Genomic DNA, 15,179 nt, shown 5'->3' with positions numbered 1-15,179 from the left:
GTCGCGCTTAAGATGATGGTGCAAATCCCCGGCCGGTGGCTGGTGGTTGGTGTTGTTGCCAAGAATCGTCTTCGTATAGCTTCCGCATAGAGTACACCGTATTTATCGCTATACCAGAATCAGTACGTGTGCTCTCAGTAATGTATTTCCACCAACAAACTCTCTCCGACGTCTTTCTGGAATCTATAATTCGTATTTTTACATGCTCAATATAAACCGGCGGCAATCGTTCCAATTATAACTCTGCATCATTCGCTCCGCCGTGCCGCTTCCGGGCCTGGTGCCGTCCTCCCGGCCGAATCTCCGATTTGGGTCGTGTTGCCCAGCCAACGAGCCAAGCCTTGGCAATCTGACCTGCAAAACTCAGCCCGGTGACGTGTATAATCGGTTAAACGGCCATGGCATTGTTTTGAGTCCTTTGTAGAGCATGTCGAATTGTGTTTTTCTTCTTTTAATGACTTCTTGGGCTTCTTTTCAGCGGTTAATTTAATAGAGATCGATGCGTTTTCGTGTTTATGCGTTCTGTATACTAGCGAGCTCCAGCTCGATTACGAGGTTACGATGAGCGACACGGACGTACCGCGTGCGCACCACCACCGCAACCGCAGCGCACGAGGCGAATCATCCAGAAGAGACAGAAACAGGGACAGAGAAAGGGACAGGGACAGGCCGCCGCGAACGAAAGGATCGCGGACGCGGAGAGGCGCCAGCAGCGCAGATGAAGGCAGAGCCGACAGACGCAGCAGGTCGCAGTCGCTTTCCGCAAATGCGCTGGCGCAACTGAACCAGGATAATGTGAAGCAGCAGAGACAGGCCGATCGCGAGCGGAGGAAACGAGACCGCGACCGAGGGAGAGGAGAGGTAGACCCTGATGAGAGAGCCCGAGAGCGCGCGGAGAGGCACCAAAGGCGAGAGCGAGAGCGCGAGCGCGAACGGGAACGGGAGCGGCAGCGAGAGCGGGAGAGGACAAGAGCAAGAGAGAGATCGCCCAGTCCCGACCCAGAGACTGAGCCGAGCATTGTGCCAAAGAAATACCGCAAGCCTAGCAAGCAGAAAAAGTCCAGAGTTGTTAGCGGGGCAGTGATGGAGGAGGGGAGGTCCAAGGGATGGCGGTTCGGGTTCGGGTTTGGGGGTCACTCGCGGGATGATAGCTATGACAGTCTAAGAAAAGAAGACATGTATAGTCAGCCGGAGAAGAAGAAGAAGAAGAAGATGTCCAAGAGAAAGAAATGTAGGTTGGCGATCAGCGACTGCTTAGAAGAGTCACTAACCTTTGTTGCTAGGGATCATTGGAGGAATAGTTGCCCTTGTACTACTCATTATCATTATCGTGGCCGCGGTGCTTGGCTCAAAGCACAAATCGGGCGGTGGTAGCAGCGATGATTCGTCGTCTGGAGGGTCTTCTGCAAGCAGTAGCGATGTTCCGCTCAAATACAAGAATACAGACCTCGACCCTTCGACGTGGGCGAGCACAGAAGATTTCAACACTACCTTTACCGACGAGATGGTTGGAGGTCTTCCTGTAATGGGTCTTTACTCGAAATGGGACGATTCTACTCAGGCGAACAGCAAGGTGCCCGCGCTGGATAAGCCCTGGGGTGACTATTCGAAAACACCGGCCAAAGGAGTCAACTTGGGAGGGTGGCTATCGATTGAGCCTTTCATCACACCATCTCTCTTCAACTATCCCCTCAGTTCTGGAATCGTGGACGAATGGACCTTATGCGCGCATCTCGGGTCCAAGGCGGCATCGACTATTGAGAACCATTACAACACCTTTGTTACTGAAGACGATTTCAAAGCTATTGCCGACGCTGGTCTGGATCATGTCCGCATCCCATTCTCGTACTGGGCTGTCCAAGTTTACGACGGCGACCAGTACATCTATCGAACATCGTGGCGATACCTCCTGCGCGGCATCGAGTGGGCTAGGAAATACGGTCTACGGGTCAACCTCGACTTACACGGCCTACCAGGGAGTCAGAACGGATGGAATCACAGCGGCAGACAGGGCACAATCGGCTGGCTCAACGGCACCAACGGGGCTCTAAACGCACAGCGATCCCTCGACATTCACAACAGCCTCTCCCAGTTCTTCTCCCAGGACAGATACCAAAACATCATCACTCACTACGGCCTGGCCAACGAGCCTAAAATGACCTTCCTCAAGGCCAGTGACGTGGTAAACTGGACAGAAACAGCATTCACCATGGTTCGCAAAAACGGCTTCAAGGGGCTGGTCATCTTTGGCGATGGCTTCATGGGCCTGGACAACTGGCAGGGCCTCATGCAGGGCTACGACGGGCTAGTTCTCGATGTCCACCAATACGTGATTTTCAACCAGAACCAGATCGACTACACGCACCAAAAGAAGATTCAGTATGCCTGCCAGGGATGGACACAGCAGGCGCTGCAGAGCCAGGACAAGAGCACGGGCTACGGGCCCACGCAATTCGCCGAATGGTCTCAAGCAGACACAGACTGCGCCCAGTACGTGACAAACGTAGGCCAGGGCAACCGGTGGGAGGGCACGCTCAACACGGGCAACGCGAGCACGGCGATCCTGTCGCCAGACTGCCCGACCAAGAACAGCCAGTGCTCGTGCGACAACGCCAACGCGGACCCGAGCAAATGGAGCTCCGAGTACAAAAAGTTCTTGTCCATGTTTGCCCAGGCGCAAATGTACAGCTTCGAAAAGGGGCTCGGCTGGTGGTACTGGACGTGGAAGACGGAGAGCTCGCCGCAATGGAGCTACCAGGCCGGGATGGCGGCGGGCGTGTTGCCGCAGAAGGCGTGGGAGCGGGATTTCAACTGCGATGCAGACGTGCCGGATTTTGCGGCCAGCGGATTGCCAGAGTATTATTGATTTTTTTTTTTGTTATTTTGTCTTGTTCGGGGGTTGGCTGATTGTTACATATCCGGCGGGGAGGAAGGGGGGAATATGGGGAGGATGCGAGTATACATAATTTGGAGAATACCCTGTTGTTTTGCGTTTATAGAATGCCTGCTGGTGTACATACGAAGAGCTCATGTTGTCTGCGAGCAGGGCGGGGAGTTTTATGATTGGCGTTGGGTATGTTGTTTTAGACTTGTATATCGATATTGGAGGTGGTGATGCCTGCACGATGATGGAGATGCAGCGGATGAAGGAATTGGTGATGCCTTGGCGTTGCGCTGTACATGGGCCCAAAGATGAATATACGAGACGGCGAGGATTGATAATCTCAACGATGTTCTCGGCCCCCAGATGTGATGCGCTCGCGAGTCAGCAACAGGTCGTGATAATTCCGCTTGGCGCGTGAGCAGCTGCAGGGCGACTGTGCAGCTTAACATTGGCATCGAATCTACGGATTAAAGATGACTCTTTTAAACGCGAGAGCGAGAGCGAGGCCCGGCCGCAGCACCCGCGATACCCGAAGTCTCGCGCCTTTTCTCCTAAGGCCTAAGGCCTAGGGCGATTCGTAACGCCGAAGGGCTTTTACGCAATATGCGTGTGTGGCTGAACCTGCTTGAAGGTCTGAGCTCTGCTTAGGTACAGGTAGGCTTAATTGAGTTTACAGTACGTCAATGTTCCTTTCGAGGTCTTTATTAATTCGTAATGCTAGGTATGTAAGCAGCTCACACCGTTCTCGTATCATCCGTATTAGTTGTAGTATCAGAACCCCCGGTGCCTTTGGTCTCCACATGGGAAACAATGGGACGAAGACCCTGTCCTTACTCGTACACTAGAAGAATGAAAATTTGGGTTTCTGAATACATCTGAATACGTGAGGAAGGGCGTCCAATCGCCGAGACGGGAGCTTGCGTTTCTTGCTTGTTGGTCATGGAAATTAGAAGGATTTACCAGCTCTAGGAACAAAGGCCCAGGTAGGATCAGAGCTTGCAGAGCATGTACATAATAACACTGTTAGTTGGACAAATAAGAAACATAAGCCAAGAAAGCCAGGGAAAAAAAATCGATTTCCTTCTGGGGTAAGTATTGCCGCCGAGAGCTGCCGGGGGAGGAGACGAAAAGGACCGGACGTATGCATAGCCTGATTTGGATGGAGTGTGCCCGGCAGTTAGCGGACCGCACGCTCTCGTTTTGCTCTTTTTGGTGTTTGACCTTGTTGGATTGCTCGCTCTTCGCCTTTATGTAAAACCGTCCGGGCGGGATCCACTGACTGACGATGGCGATTGACGACGGCTGATTAAGAGCTTTTTCGTCGAAGGCTGGGGCTGGTGATTGGTAACATTGATTTCCTATTCTGTGTGTCGTATGGGTTGCTTTGCCCATTCCTTTTTCTCTCTTTCTTTACTCCGAGTGGGTTTTCGGATGAGAGAGATTTTATTCCAACGATCGACTTACTTGGCCCCGGGGATACTCGTACAGATTCGGGCGTATTCTGGAGGGGGGGTTCCATTGATAATGCTTCACCGTCACGTCACCTCCTGATTGATAATGCCTGCATAGCACATCTTGGCCACCATTGCCAGAATCTGCTATATACAAGGGCGTTGATCCACTGGGTCATCATCTTGGCTCAACTCTCATCAAACACACTAGCATTATCTCATCAGAATCCTCTTTCACGCAGTTTGGCCACAGTCTCCCACTTTGAGGTCGTTGAGAGAGATACATATAGAGAGACACAGAGTTGCTAACCTAATGACGGCACCGACACCGGACGGGGACACGGCATCGACGCTCGCGCCCGACATGGCGGACCGCGAAAAGGGCGAAAAGCCCTACGAGAACCCCAGCCTGGGGGAGGACGCAGATGACTTGCGGCTGGAGATGACGCCGTCGACAGGGAGCTCGGTGAGGGAGGACCTGGACCGCACGCGGTCGCAAAACGGCTACGGCGTATCAGACGAGCAGCGCGGCGAGAAGGCGTTAGAAGCTGGCCAGCCGGAGACGGATCCGTACGAGGTTGGCTGGGATGATGGGGATAACGATCCGTTATGTCCTCGGAGCTTTAACAAGGCGCGCAAGTGGCTGATTGTGCTTATTTGTGCGGGTGGCAGTCTTACAGTGTAAGTCTTGATGTTCTTATTTGATTTTTGATGTGGTTGATATCATGGTTTGGGTTGTGTGAGACAAGAGAAGTAAAAAAGAGAGACAGAGACAAAGAGCTGGATACACGCCTTGGTGAAACCTTATGGCGCTTCTTCCCGTTGCATTTGTCTCACTCACGGCACATTATGTTCAGGTTACTAGCAACAAGAGTTCAATCACTGACATGGAGTTAATCTCTTGTGCAATACAGGACATGCGCCAGCTCGATATACACCTCGACTTACGCGCAGATGGAAGCCGAATTCCACAACGTGCGTGAGATTTCCGACCTCGGCCTATCGACGTTCGTCCTGGGCATCGCCATTGGGCCCATGCTGCTGAGTCCCCTGAGCGAGTTCTATGGCCGCCGGCCCATCTACCTGGTGTCGTGGACCATGTATCTCATCTGGCTGATCCCCTCGGCCGTGGCCAAGAACATTGCCACCATGGTTGTCGTCCGCTTCTTCGACGGCCTGGCGGGCAGCGCCTTTCTGACTGTGTCTGGCGGCACCGTGGGCGACTTGTTTGCGAGACACGAGTTGCAGCTGCCCATGGCGGTGTTTAGCATTGCCCCCTTTGTCGGGCCCAGCCTTGGACCTCTGTTGGGAGGCTTCATCAACTACTTTACGCATTGGAGGTGGACCTACTATGTCCTGCTCATCTGGGCTGGCGCCATGTGGGTTGCCATCGTTGTCCTGGTGCCGGAGACTTACCGTAAGATAGAACCCTCTCTCTCTCCCTTATTAACAAGTACACCAACATGAGAAGAAAGCATTGAAATGACTAACATGAGACTTTGACCTGTCAATCATAGATCCGATATTGCTCAGAAACAAGGCTCGCAAGATGCGAAAGGACACCAGCGACGAGCGGTGGTTGGCCCCCTCGGAAAAGACGCAAAAGACGGTGGTCCAGGCCATGGGCACCTCCTTGCAGCGGCCCTTTCAGCTGCTCATCTTCGAGCCCATGTGCCTCAGCCTGTGCATCTTCACCGCCATTCTGCTGGGCATCCTCTACCTCTTCTTCGGCGCGTTCCCGCTCGTCTTCGCGACGAACCACGGCTTCAACCTGTGGCAGATTGGCCTGACTTTCGTGGGCATCGGCGTGGGAATGGTGCTCGGCATGCTGACGGACCCGGTGTGGTTCCGCATCCGCGCCAGGCTCATGGCCAAGCTGGAGCAGGAGACTGGCGTTCCCGGGGGCAGCGAGCCCGAGTTTCGGCTACCGTCAGCCATCGTGGGGTCCGTCCTGGTGCCCATTGGCATCTTCATGTTTGGGTGGACGACGTACTCGTCTGTGCCCTGGATCGTGCCCATCATTGGATCGGCCATCTTTGGATTGGGGTGAGTCTATCTTTGAGCCACGGTGACGCAGCGTTGCAAATAGTGGGATCCTTGTTTCTTTGATACCACCCTCCCTCTTCCTCTCCCCTCCCTCCAGCCCTCCCTTACTCTTCTGCCCCTCTTCAGCCGGTTTCACGTTTTGTTCCCGATGGGAGGAGCAGAGCATGACCTGTTTCGGTTTGGAAAGTAAACATCCTCATTGGATCTTCGACTCGGTGGCTGACTCTGGATTTTCCTTTTGCAGCAACCTCCTTGTATTCACCAGCGTCTTTACGTTTTTGGTAAGTTATCAAAATCCGTTAGATGGCATGGCTCATGTTGGGTTAATTTCAGCAACATGTACTGACTGATGGATGTGCTCAGGTCGACGCCTATCCCATGTATGCCGCCAGTGCCCTCGCCGCCAACGCATTTGTGCGCTGTTCATTCGCAGGTATGCCAAGTCAATGATCTGTCATGCTTTGTATGAAGCTGTGGCGTGATATGTGATGCTAACTTTTGATGGTCTTGCAGCTGTGTTCCCCCTGTTTGGTACACAAATGTATAACAAGCTTGGATTCCAGTGGGCGTCGTCGCTATTGGCGTTCCTAACCGTGGCCATGATGCCGTTCCCCTACCTCTTTTTTAAATACGGCAAGAAGATTAGGAGCAAGAGCAGATTTGCCAAGAATTAGGAGGCGGCTGCTTGCTCTACCCTCTGGCTTTTAGAAGTGGCTTGAAGAGGGGCAGGACAAAGGACAAGGGGGGAGGTGTACGATGCACTGTAATCGTACTTGTGTGGGAGTGCAATACTAATTAATATCAGGGCATTTTGGGATAATACGTTTTTCTTTGGGGCGTAAGGGAAAAGTCAAGAAAGAGAGAAGGAGAAAAGAGAAAAGAGAAAAGAGACAAGATGTGACGGATTTCTTTGGACTATGGACTATCGGATAAGACACCACGTCTCGGCTAGACCCCGAGGCTGTAGCATGGGATGAGCGACATGACGGATATGACTTATAGACTATGATACTAATAAGAGAGAAGAAATTGGATTATATCACACCGATGAGGGGATGAATGACCAATCGAGTAAGAAGAGCTGCCTCTTGGGGACAGGGATTGAATGTGAGTCACGGGCGTCTGCATGAGAGCGTCTCTGGGCGTAAAAGCAAGAAAGAGCACGCGTCAACTGGGACGCAAGGGGGATTACTATGGAGAGCAAGGACGAAACTTGCCAAGGCCAGAGAGAGAAGCCATTTCGTGAAGCTGTGTGGTGGCCTTGGGTTGTGTGGCTTGCGGAGAATGGGTAGCCAAGCCACGGATGGCTTGTTGGGATACATGAAGGCGGCGTTTAAAGTTGAGAAGAGGAGGGGCAACTTGTATTTTTACCATTCTTGGAAGAGACAACTCGTGATGAGCTAGGAGACAAGAAGGATTCAAGTTGGGTAAGGAACTAGATACATCCATACTATACTTGATATTACCTAGGTAGTGAGTGACGCTCGCCGAGGTTTGGTGGATTTACAGTCCCAGTTTCTGCCGTCCCTGATTTGACAGTTGAGTCCATGGCACGGCAGGATGCGGAGCTGAGCTCCAAGAACCAATGGAGAAGTTGCTGTGATGCGCAAGGGCAGAAACAGGGCTTTTCTTCTTTTTTCTCCATTCGAGTCTTTGCCTTTTGGGGGTGGGTTGCAGCAACTCTAGAGCCCGGCCTGGATGCGGGTGATACGGGCCTGCGGATTACGCAGTACAAAACGTCTGGTCCATGCAATTGACTTGATAGAGCGGTGGCATGCCGTGGCATGTGAGACTGCATGTAAGGGGAACATGGATGATCCATGTGAGAGACTGGAGAGTTTATGCTGTGTTTGAGACAATATGGACAGCGTTTACTCGTAGATGAGATGGACTTTTGCCCCAAGTCCCATGTCGTTTTGGGGGCAGACCGAATAACAAGGACATGCATGTTTTGCAACAATGAGGAGGCAGGGCAGTTGGTCATTGTTTTCCAAAAATGCTCAACTGCCTGCACGACTCCTCAATAGGGGGCAAGCTACCTTCGTATACAATTTACAGCTGCATTTGCATTGACACACATAATGTTCAGGGGGTTGGTTTTTGGTTCATCAAGCGTGCTTGGACGGGCATACAGTACTTGTTGGAGGAACTCGGAGCGGCGTCCCTCGGGAACTCGGTTATCGCTGATCGAGCATGGGGAGGGGGTTCCGAGATTTTTCGTGTTAGCCGTAGAAGCTCAAGAAGCCAATTTTTTTCTTTTCCTTGTTTTTCTTTTTACATCTTTTTTGTGGGTACGTGTATTCCAGACTATTTCTATAGCCGTGTTGTGTGTTGTATTGACTTTGTTCTCTTGTAAGTGCCAACATGCTTTCTCTCCATCTTGTTAGGAGTTGAGCCGTTGTATTCATCACACAAAACCTGCGCCTTTGTTGGGCAGAGATTTTCCCATTCATGAAAAACAAATCAACTGAACTGAAAATTTCTCCCGTCCCCCGGCTTGACACATGCAGCGAACCTGCATTCGCAAGCCCAAAAAGCAAATAATGGCACCCCCTGGGCTTTGGAGCTTCTGGATTGGTGCCGCTCAAGTTAGCCGCACCCACCGGCGAACCCCAGAATGGCGGCCGCGGTTGGGACTAGAGGGACTAGGGGAATACCTTGCGCGTCTGTGAGATTTGTGAGGCCGGGCAGAGTAGACGGCATGTACAGAACAAGTTTTTCCAACCGGGATACTGCTTGTTTGAGGGATCGTCGTGCTGGAGATGTTGGCACTTGCAAGACCCTCACCGGTGAGGAGCTGTGGGTAAAAGATGCAGTGAGTGGATGGAGGTGAAGAACCAGCTTTGAGCTTTTGAAGGATCGCAACCCAGTCCAGCCTGGAAAGCCGGGCCCCTCTTGGCAAATCACTGCCGCAATCTAGTGAATTGACCTGCAGGCCGATGCTGTACGAGCGCCTGTAATCAAAAGGACGGACACACGCGACACTCCCAACGCCTCAAACTTGCATTCAAGTTGCTGTGCTGCTATTGATTGCACCTGAATGGGTTAATGTTGTTGGGGGACTCGTCTCAATTGTAATTGGCCCAAAGCAAACATGCAGCACAGCACACTGGACGAATTACTCCATTAGTCAAGATTGTCCAGTTGATTCGGCATAAGCCGTCCATTTGATCCATTGATCCATTGGGTGTACTCGTACCTGGTTCGTCCTCGCTCGCCCCGTGCATGCGGCTGCGCCCAAGTACCAGCTACCAACTCGCGGCCAACTGTGCATGTACCTTTGGGCCGTGGCCACTCAGCGTCCAGCTGATTCCCAAACAGCCCCAAGCGCCGCCGCCACCGGCCCAGTTCGGGTCAAGGCCTGGAGCAAAAACCCCGCAGTCCTGCACAGCGTTACGGGGGATCCCCAGCGGTCCAGCCCACTAGCAGTGCTAGCACCAGCCCAGCACCAGCCCGTCCCCCAGCGGCACTTTCAGCGGTGCTCTCCAGCGGGCTTCAGCGCCCACAGACAACGCGCTGCACCCACCATAGCCCGCTGCAATTGCGAAATGCACATGGATGCCCGTGGGCGAACCTCGCTCGAAATTCTGACGGTAGCTTAACTCGACGACTAAGCAACGTCGGCACTTCTGACTCCCTCCCGGTCCTCTTTGCGCCTCAGCTTCTTTTGTTTCCTTTGTCTTTTTTCTTCTTGCTGGGCCTTGATTTCTTCCAACCAGACCGTCCGGTTGCCGTGGCCAGCAGCCGCATTGCATCGCTGCCAGCGGAAAGGGGCAAAGCCGCACAGGCGCAAACGGGTCCTTTGCCGTCATCGCCGCCATCGCCGCCATCGCTCCGGCTCAGCGTCATCCCAGCCGAGCCGCTGCTGCTCGCATGCCTCGTTGCTGCGCGCCCTCAACTTCAGCTTGCGATCCTCGGGCCCGATCCTCACAGCGCCGTGTCGCCTCCCGCCTGCTCCTGGTCTGCGCATCATTAAACCCCCAATCCAATGGTGGGCGCGGCCAAGCGTATGGGTAACGGGTAGCTACTTCAAAATCTCTTCGCGCGCGCTCTCTCTCTCCAATCTCGCAGTTCTCCCTTGGGAACCGACCCCCCCCCCTCTCCTCTCCTCTCACTCCCATTATCCTTCGTCCGCCCTCTGCGCAGACGCGGCGTTACATCTTGTCTCTCGAACCTGGGCCGATCGATCACACACCCCCGTTATCCGAGAGAAGGACAGATCCTGCCCGGCTGCGCTTCCGCGCTGGAATTCACTGGCCTCCATGCCACCGGCGCCGCCGCTCTATTGATTCTGCCGCCTTGTCACACGACCAGACGCCCTCCTGCGTGCTTCACGAATCACAGACGCCCATTGGCCTTCGACCGCTGTGAGAATACGAACTTGGCCAACCCCGACCTATTTGGCCCTGCCTGTCGCTTTCGGCCTCCCGTCCGATCAACTGCCGGGAGCCCACACGGATCGTCCCTCCCGCGACCGGTCAGCGCAACACTGTCTCATACATACCGCGCATACAAGCACGAGCAACGTTGAGGCTCTGCTTCTGCTCCTGCTTCTGCTTTCCACTTGTGCTCCTGCCCTCTGCTCAGCTCGGCTCAGTCCAGCCCGGTTTGGCTCGGCTGCCAGTCATTCGTCCACCTTGGGTCTTGCCAGCTGCATATATCCCTGGCGCGCTTCAAGCCACTGTGGATCGCTCTTGTTTTAATCGCACATCCCCAAAGAAAGTCACAGCCGTGTAACTATCAGGCCCTTGCTCGCTCGTGCCACGAAAGCCGTGCGTTGGTGTGGTTGATCAGCGCAAGAGTTGGATGGATTTGGGGGAGACGAGACTTCTGGGGAACGGAGCCCGATCGCCGCCCTGATTCGCAAAGAGCAAAACGGATTACCTGCTCTGCTGTGTATGCGCCAAGGAGGTGCTTTGTTATTCTATAAAGACCAGCCAAAATGCCCCAAGACATGTCAGATAACGGGGCAGACGTCTCAGATCCCGTATCCGAGAACGAGGAAGACTCGGAGACTCTGCTGAAAGACGAAGACGAGAGAATGGCCGACCCAATGGCGGCCAATGGTTCTTACGACGATAAGAAGAAGTATGATCCTAAGGATCCTTTGAGGCCGAGGCGGAAAAAAGCAAGGAGAGCATGCTTTGCTTGCCAGAGGGCACATCTGACATGCGGTGCGTCTTTCTCGGGAAAACGAGCCCTCCCCTTTTCCTTTTCATTTCCCATGCAAACCCCTCTGCCAAACCAATTCCTCGGATATCCAATTGAACTCATTGTTTCTTTTCTTGGCCGTGTTTAGCTTTCATCACCGTTTGCTTTGCTAGTTGTGACTAACATTTGATTGTAGGAGATGAGAGACCGTGTAAGCGGTGCATTAAACGTGGTCTTGCCGATGCTTGCCAGGATGGCGTGCGCAAAAAGGCCAAATATCTGCATGATGCCCCTCCAGAGGCCCTTCGACCCGTTCTCGGCCCCAACTTTAGCCCTCCTCCTTCTGCAAAGGCCAACGGACGCCATGATTCGATTCACTCCGACAACAACGTTCTTGGCACGGCTACGGGCGACGGCTTTCTATCGCAAGGCAGTGCCACGTTCCCGGTCTATCCCAGCGTCAGTCAGCCGCCGGTAGCCATCCCTGAAGCCATCCACCTCAACCCGCAGGCATCACCCATCTCGCCATCTTTTCACAGTGCCTCCGCGGCAGGCCAAGCTCACATGGGCGGCATGCTCCAAGGAAACACCATGGACTTCAATGCTCTGTTCGATCCTAGCAACCCTGCGCTCTACAACTTTGATCTCGAAGGCCTGAATTTTGGCAGTCAATATGCCGGATGGGAGTTTGGCATTCTTAACAAGATGGGCCTTGGAGCCGAGACTCCTCCTCGGGAAAACTCCATCTCGCAAACTCCAAAGACTGAGGCGAGTTATGCAGCCATGTTTGGCAACGGAAGCGGATCATATGACGGCGCCATCGTGGGTGACTATGCTGGCATGGATCTCGGCAGCTCGAATATATATACCCAAGGCAACCTTCAGCACGGCCTCCCCCACGCATTTGCCATTGCCGCCGGGCCCAACAGCTTGGCCAGTCCTAGCACCGACGCAACTGCTAGTCCGCAGGCCATCATGGATGGTTCCCCGAACCCGGCGGCAGGGGGATTTCCTGGCTTGCCGAATATGACCGGGGCTTCTCGCCTCAAACCGAAGCAGGATAGGATGGTGCAGTCCATTCTCGGCAAGAGGCAGCGGGATTCTGCATCTATCTATGCAAGCGTCAAAGAGCCCTATCCCTATGTCGCTGGATTCCACAACATGATATCTGTCCTACGCAACAGATTACCGCTGAGCAAGCTGTGGAAGATTGCGCAGTCGCTGGGGGAAATTCGACCGTCGTTCATCTCCTGCACCAAGGATCTGACGCGCGAAGATCTCATCTTCATGGAAAAATGCTTCCAGCGGACCCTTGTCGAGTTTGACGACTTTCTGCAGCACTGTTGCGCGCCGACCATTGTATGTCGACGCTCCGGAGAGGTGGCGGCTGTAAATAAGGAGTTTGCGGCGTTGACAGGTTGGCCTAAGGACGTGCTCCTGGGCAAGGCGCCTAACCGCAACATCTATACTCGATCCTCAGACGAAGGCACAGATGATGGCGATAGCTTGGCTTCATCTGGCCAAGTGACACCTGCCAAGAACCAGCCGATGCAGACTAACAATAATAATAACAATAGCAATAACAACAATGGACGACCACAACCGGTTTTCTTGGGCGAGCTGCTTGATGACGACAGTCTTGTCGAATTCTATCGCGACTTTGCCCAGCTTGCGTTTGAAGACAGCCGAGGCAAGGTGCAGCGCAGCGGCCGGCTGATGAAGTATCGCACGCAGGAGATGCTGGAGGCGAAGGAAATGCTGGGACCTCAGAGACACCCGCGGACGGGCATCCTGAGCAGTCGTGTCACTATGATTGACAGCGAGCACGGCATTTCCCGCATCGAAAAAGACGGGAAAGTGGACTGTACGTACTGCTGGACGATTAAGCGGGACGTCTTTGACATTCCCATGATGATTATCATTAATGTGAGTTCTGGCTTCCTCCATCCTGATGTCCAGTGGTGTCAGTATGCTAATGAGTTATAGTTCTTGCCACGATATCACCCCAACCAAGAGCCACATCAGCTCGCTGTATGACGCTCATCGTCGCCCCTAGTGGGCACACTCTCTATACGTTAACCTTTTATGCATATAAGGTGTTGGCAGTTTTTTCAATTCTTGCTTTTTCCTTTTCAACGTTTTGCCATGGGCTGGGTGAGGTAATGCATTATACGGCTTACCCCTTAAAAAAATTCGGTGGGCTATTATGGGCTAGATTTAGGACTATTTTTCTTTTCTGCTGTCATTCATGAAAGGCACGGGGCATCTCGTGACGGGTATGATTTTCTGGCTTGGGTCTTTTGTTTTTTTCGTTTTCGGATCCGATATGACATGAAACTTTTAATGACAAAAGAGGGGATTACTTGGATGATACCCGCGTGCGCAAACACACACATACAGACACAAAACACATAACAACGCATACCTTACTTACACACATTCTCAAATTTACGTACATCTAGTATATAAGTGTGAACTGGCCAAGAGGGGGGGATGGTGTATTTTGGCCGGTATGATGCTATTGGCTTTGTTTTATTTTTCTATTATCCAAGAATATTTGCGGTGCTTTTCTCTCTCTCCTCCATATCTATGGTGATGCCCATCCCAACCTTGTATCCATCTCCCTCCCACCTGGTGTAATAAAAATAGCCATCTTGTCCTTGCCACGCAAAACCAAAAGTCCAATAAAATCGAAACAAAATAAAAAACAAAAACATCATCTATAAAGGCTTGACAAACCACTCCGCATCCTCCTTACTCCCCTTATCCCACGCCCACCCCTCCCTACTAAGACTCTTCTTCGCAACCTCGCAATCAAAGTTAATATCATCAATAAGCGCCTCCAGGCTCTTATAATCCTTCTCCTCGCGAATAAACCCCAGAATCAGAAGACGCATGTGGGCATCGTAGAAATCGCGCCCGAATTTATGCAGGATGTGCACCTCTGCGCTGCGCACGGTGTTTTTGTAGAACGGGTTGTACCCGATGGACATGACCATGGGGAAGACAGTGAATGCGCCGGAGGGGGCGGAGGAGGGGTGATCCGGGTGGGAGGCTGGGAGGGCGAGGGAGGCATAGCCGAAGTAGACGCCGGAGGGGATGTTTGCGATCCAGGGGGTGAGAGTGTCGTCGACGGGGAGGTTGGCGGTTGGGATGCCGAGCTGTGGAAGTTTGTGAGGAGGTGAGTGAGTTTGAGAGGGGAGATGGATGTTTACCTCTTTGGAGCCGCGGCCGAAGCCGGAAATGACTTTGCCTTCCATTTTGTAGGGGTAGGGAGATTCAGGGCCGGCTTGAGGGCCGACGATGTCGGGACGGGACGACATGGTGATGTTGATGGAGTGAGCGAGTGAGTGAGTTTGTGATGAGTTGAGAACGGATGAGTCAAATGGTTGAAGACGAAAGTGATGAAATGCGCCGGCAGCTCGCGGAGACGGAGTTTCCTCAAAAACACTCTCTCAAGGACTTTAATACTCTTTTCTTGTATGTGTAGACCCAACGGAACGAAGATAATCTAAATCTTGAAGAGAAAGAAACTCGGTATATGACTCTTTAAATTGATAGCTGGACCTTTTTGGAGGGGGCTTCCGTAATTATGCCTTATCAGCCGCGCGGGATTGCCTGGAGAGAGAGAGCAGATCGCGTGCGGG

General features: G+C 52.9%; 5 protein-coding genes across 5 annotated transcripts; 3 read left to right on the top strand and 2 right to left on the bottom strand.

The window, feature by feature from the left end:
* Positions 1–561: 561 nt before the first annotated feature.
* On the top strand, positions 562–2,866 carry M431DRAFT_481541 (glycoside hydrolase family 5 protein; the record flags this gene model as incomplete). The annotated part of the gene is made up of 2 exons (XM_024915965.1): positions 562–1,231; positions 1,284–2,866. The coding sequence occupies 2 exons, from the start codon at positions 562–564 to the stop codon at positions 2,864–2,866; spliced, it is 2,253 nt and encodes a 750-aa protein (XP_024775765.1).
* Positions 2,867–2,961: 95 nt separating this feature from the next.
* On the bottom strand, positions 2,962–3,453 carry M431DRAFT_417017 (hypothetical protein). The gene has a single exon (XM_024914987.1). It carries the CDS (start codon positions 3,337–3,339, stop codon positions 3,058–3,060), a length of 282 nt encoding a protein of 93 aa, XP_024775764.1. The 5' UTR covers positions 3,340–3,453; the 3' UTR covers positions 2,962–3,057.
* Positions 3,454–4,777: 1,324 nt separating this feature from the next.
* M431DRAFT_83812 (hypothetical protein) lies at positions 4,778–7,055 on the top strand (the record flags this gene model as incomplete). The annotated part of the gene is made up of 6 exons (XM_024923357.1): positions 4,778–5,016; positions 5,250–5,752; positions 5,853–6,381; positions 6,626–6,662; positions 6,745–6,814; positions 6,895–7,055. 6 exons carry the CDS (start codon positions 4,778–4,780, stop codon positions 7,053–7,055), a joined length of 1,539 nt encoding a protein of 512 aa, XP_024775763.1.
* Positions 7,056–11,323: 4,268 nt separating this feature from the next.
* On the top strand, positions 11,324–13,569 carry M431DRAFT_494518 (hypothetical protein; the record flags this gene model as incomplete). The annotated part of the gene is made up of 3 exons (XM_024917257.1): positions 11,324–11,555; positions 11,729–13,458; positions 13,519–13,569. The coding sequence occupies 3 exons, from the start codon at positions 11,324–11,326 to the stop codon at positions 13,567–13,569; spliced, it is 2,013 nt and encodes a 670-aa protein (XP_024775762.1).
* Positions 13,570–14,252: 683 nt separating this feature from the next.
* On the bottom strand, positions 14,253–14,855 carry M431DRAFT_494517 (hypothetical protein; the record flags this gene model as incomplete). The annotated part of the gene is made up of 2 exons (XM_024917256.1): positions 14,253–14,693; positions 14,748–14,855. 2 exons carry the CDS (start codon positions 14,853–14,855, stop codon positions 14,253–14,255), a joined length of 549 nt encoding a protein of 182 aa, XP_024775761.1.
* Positions 14,856–15,179: the final 324 nt, after the last annotated feature.

This window comes from Trichoderma harzianum (genome assembly GCF_003025095.1).
Source record: "Trichoderma harzianum CBS 226.95 unplaced genomic scaffold M431scaffold_5, whole genome shotgun sequence".
Classification (NCBI taxonomy): Eukaryota; Fungi; Ascomycota; class Sordariomycetes; order Hypocreales; family Hypocreaceae; genus Trichoderma; species Trichoderma harzianum.
This window is presented reverse-complemented; position numbering and strand designations above follow the sequence as displayed.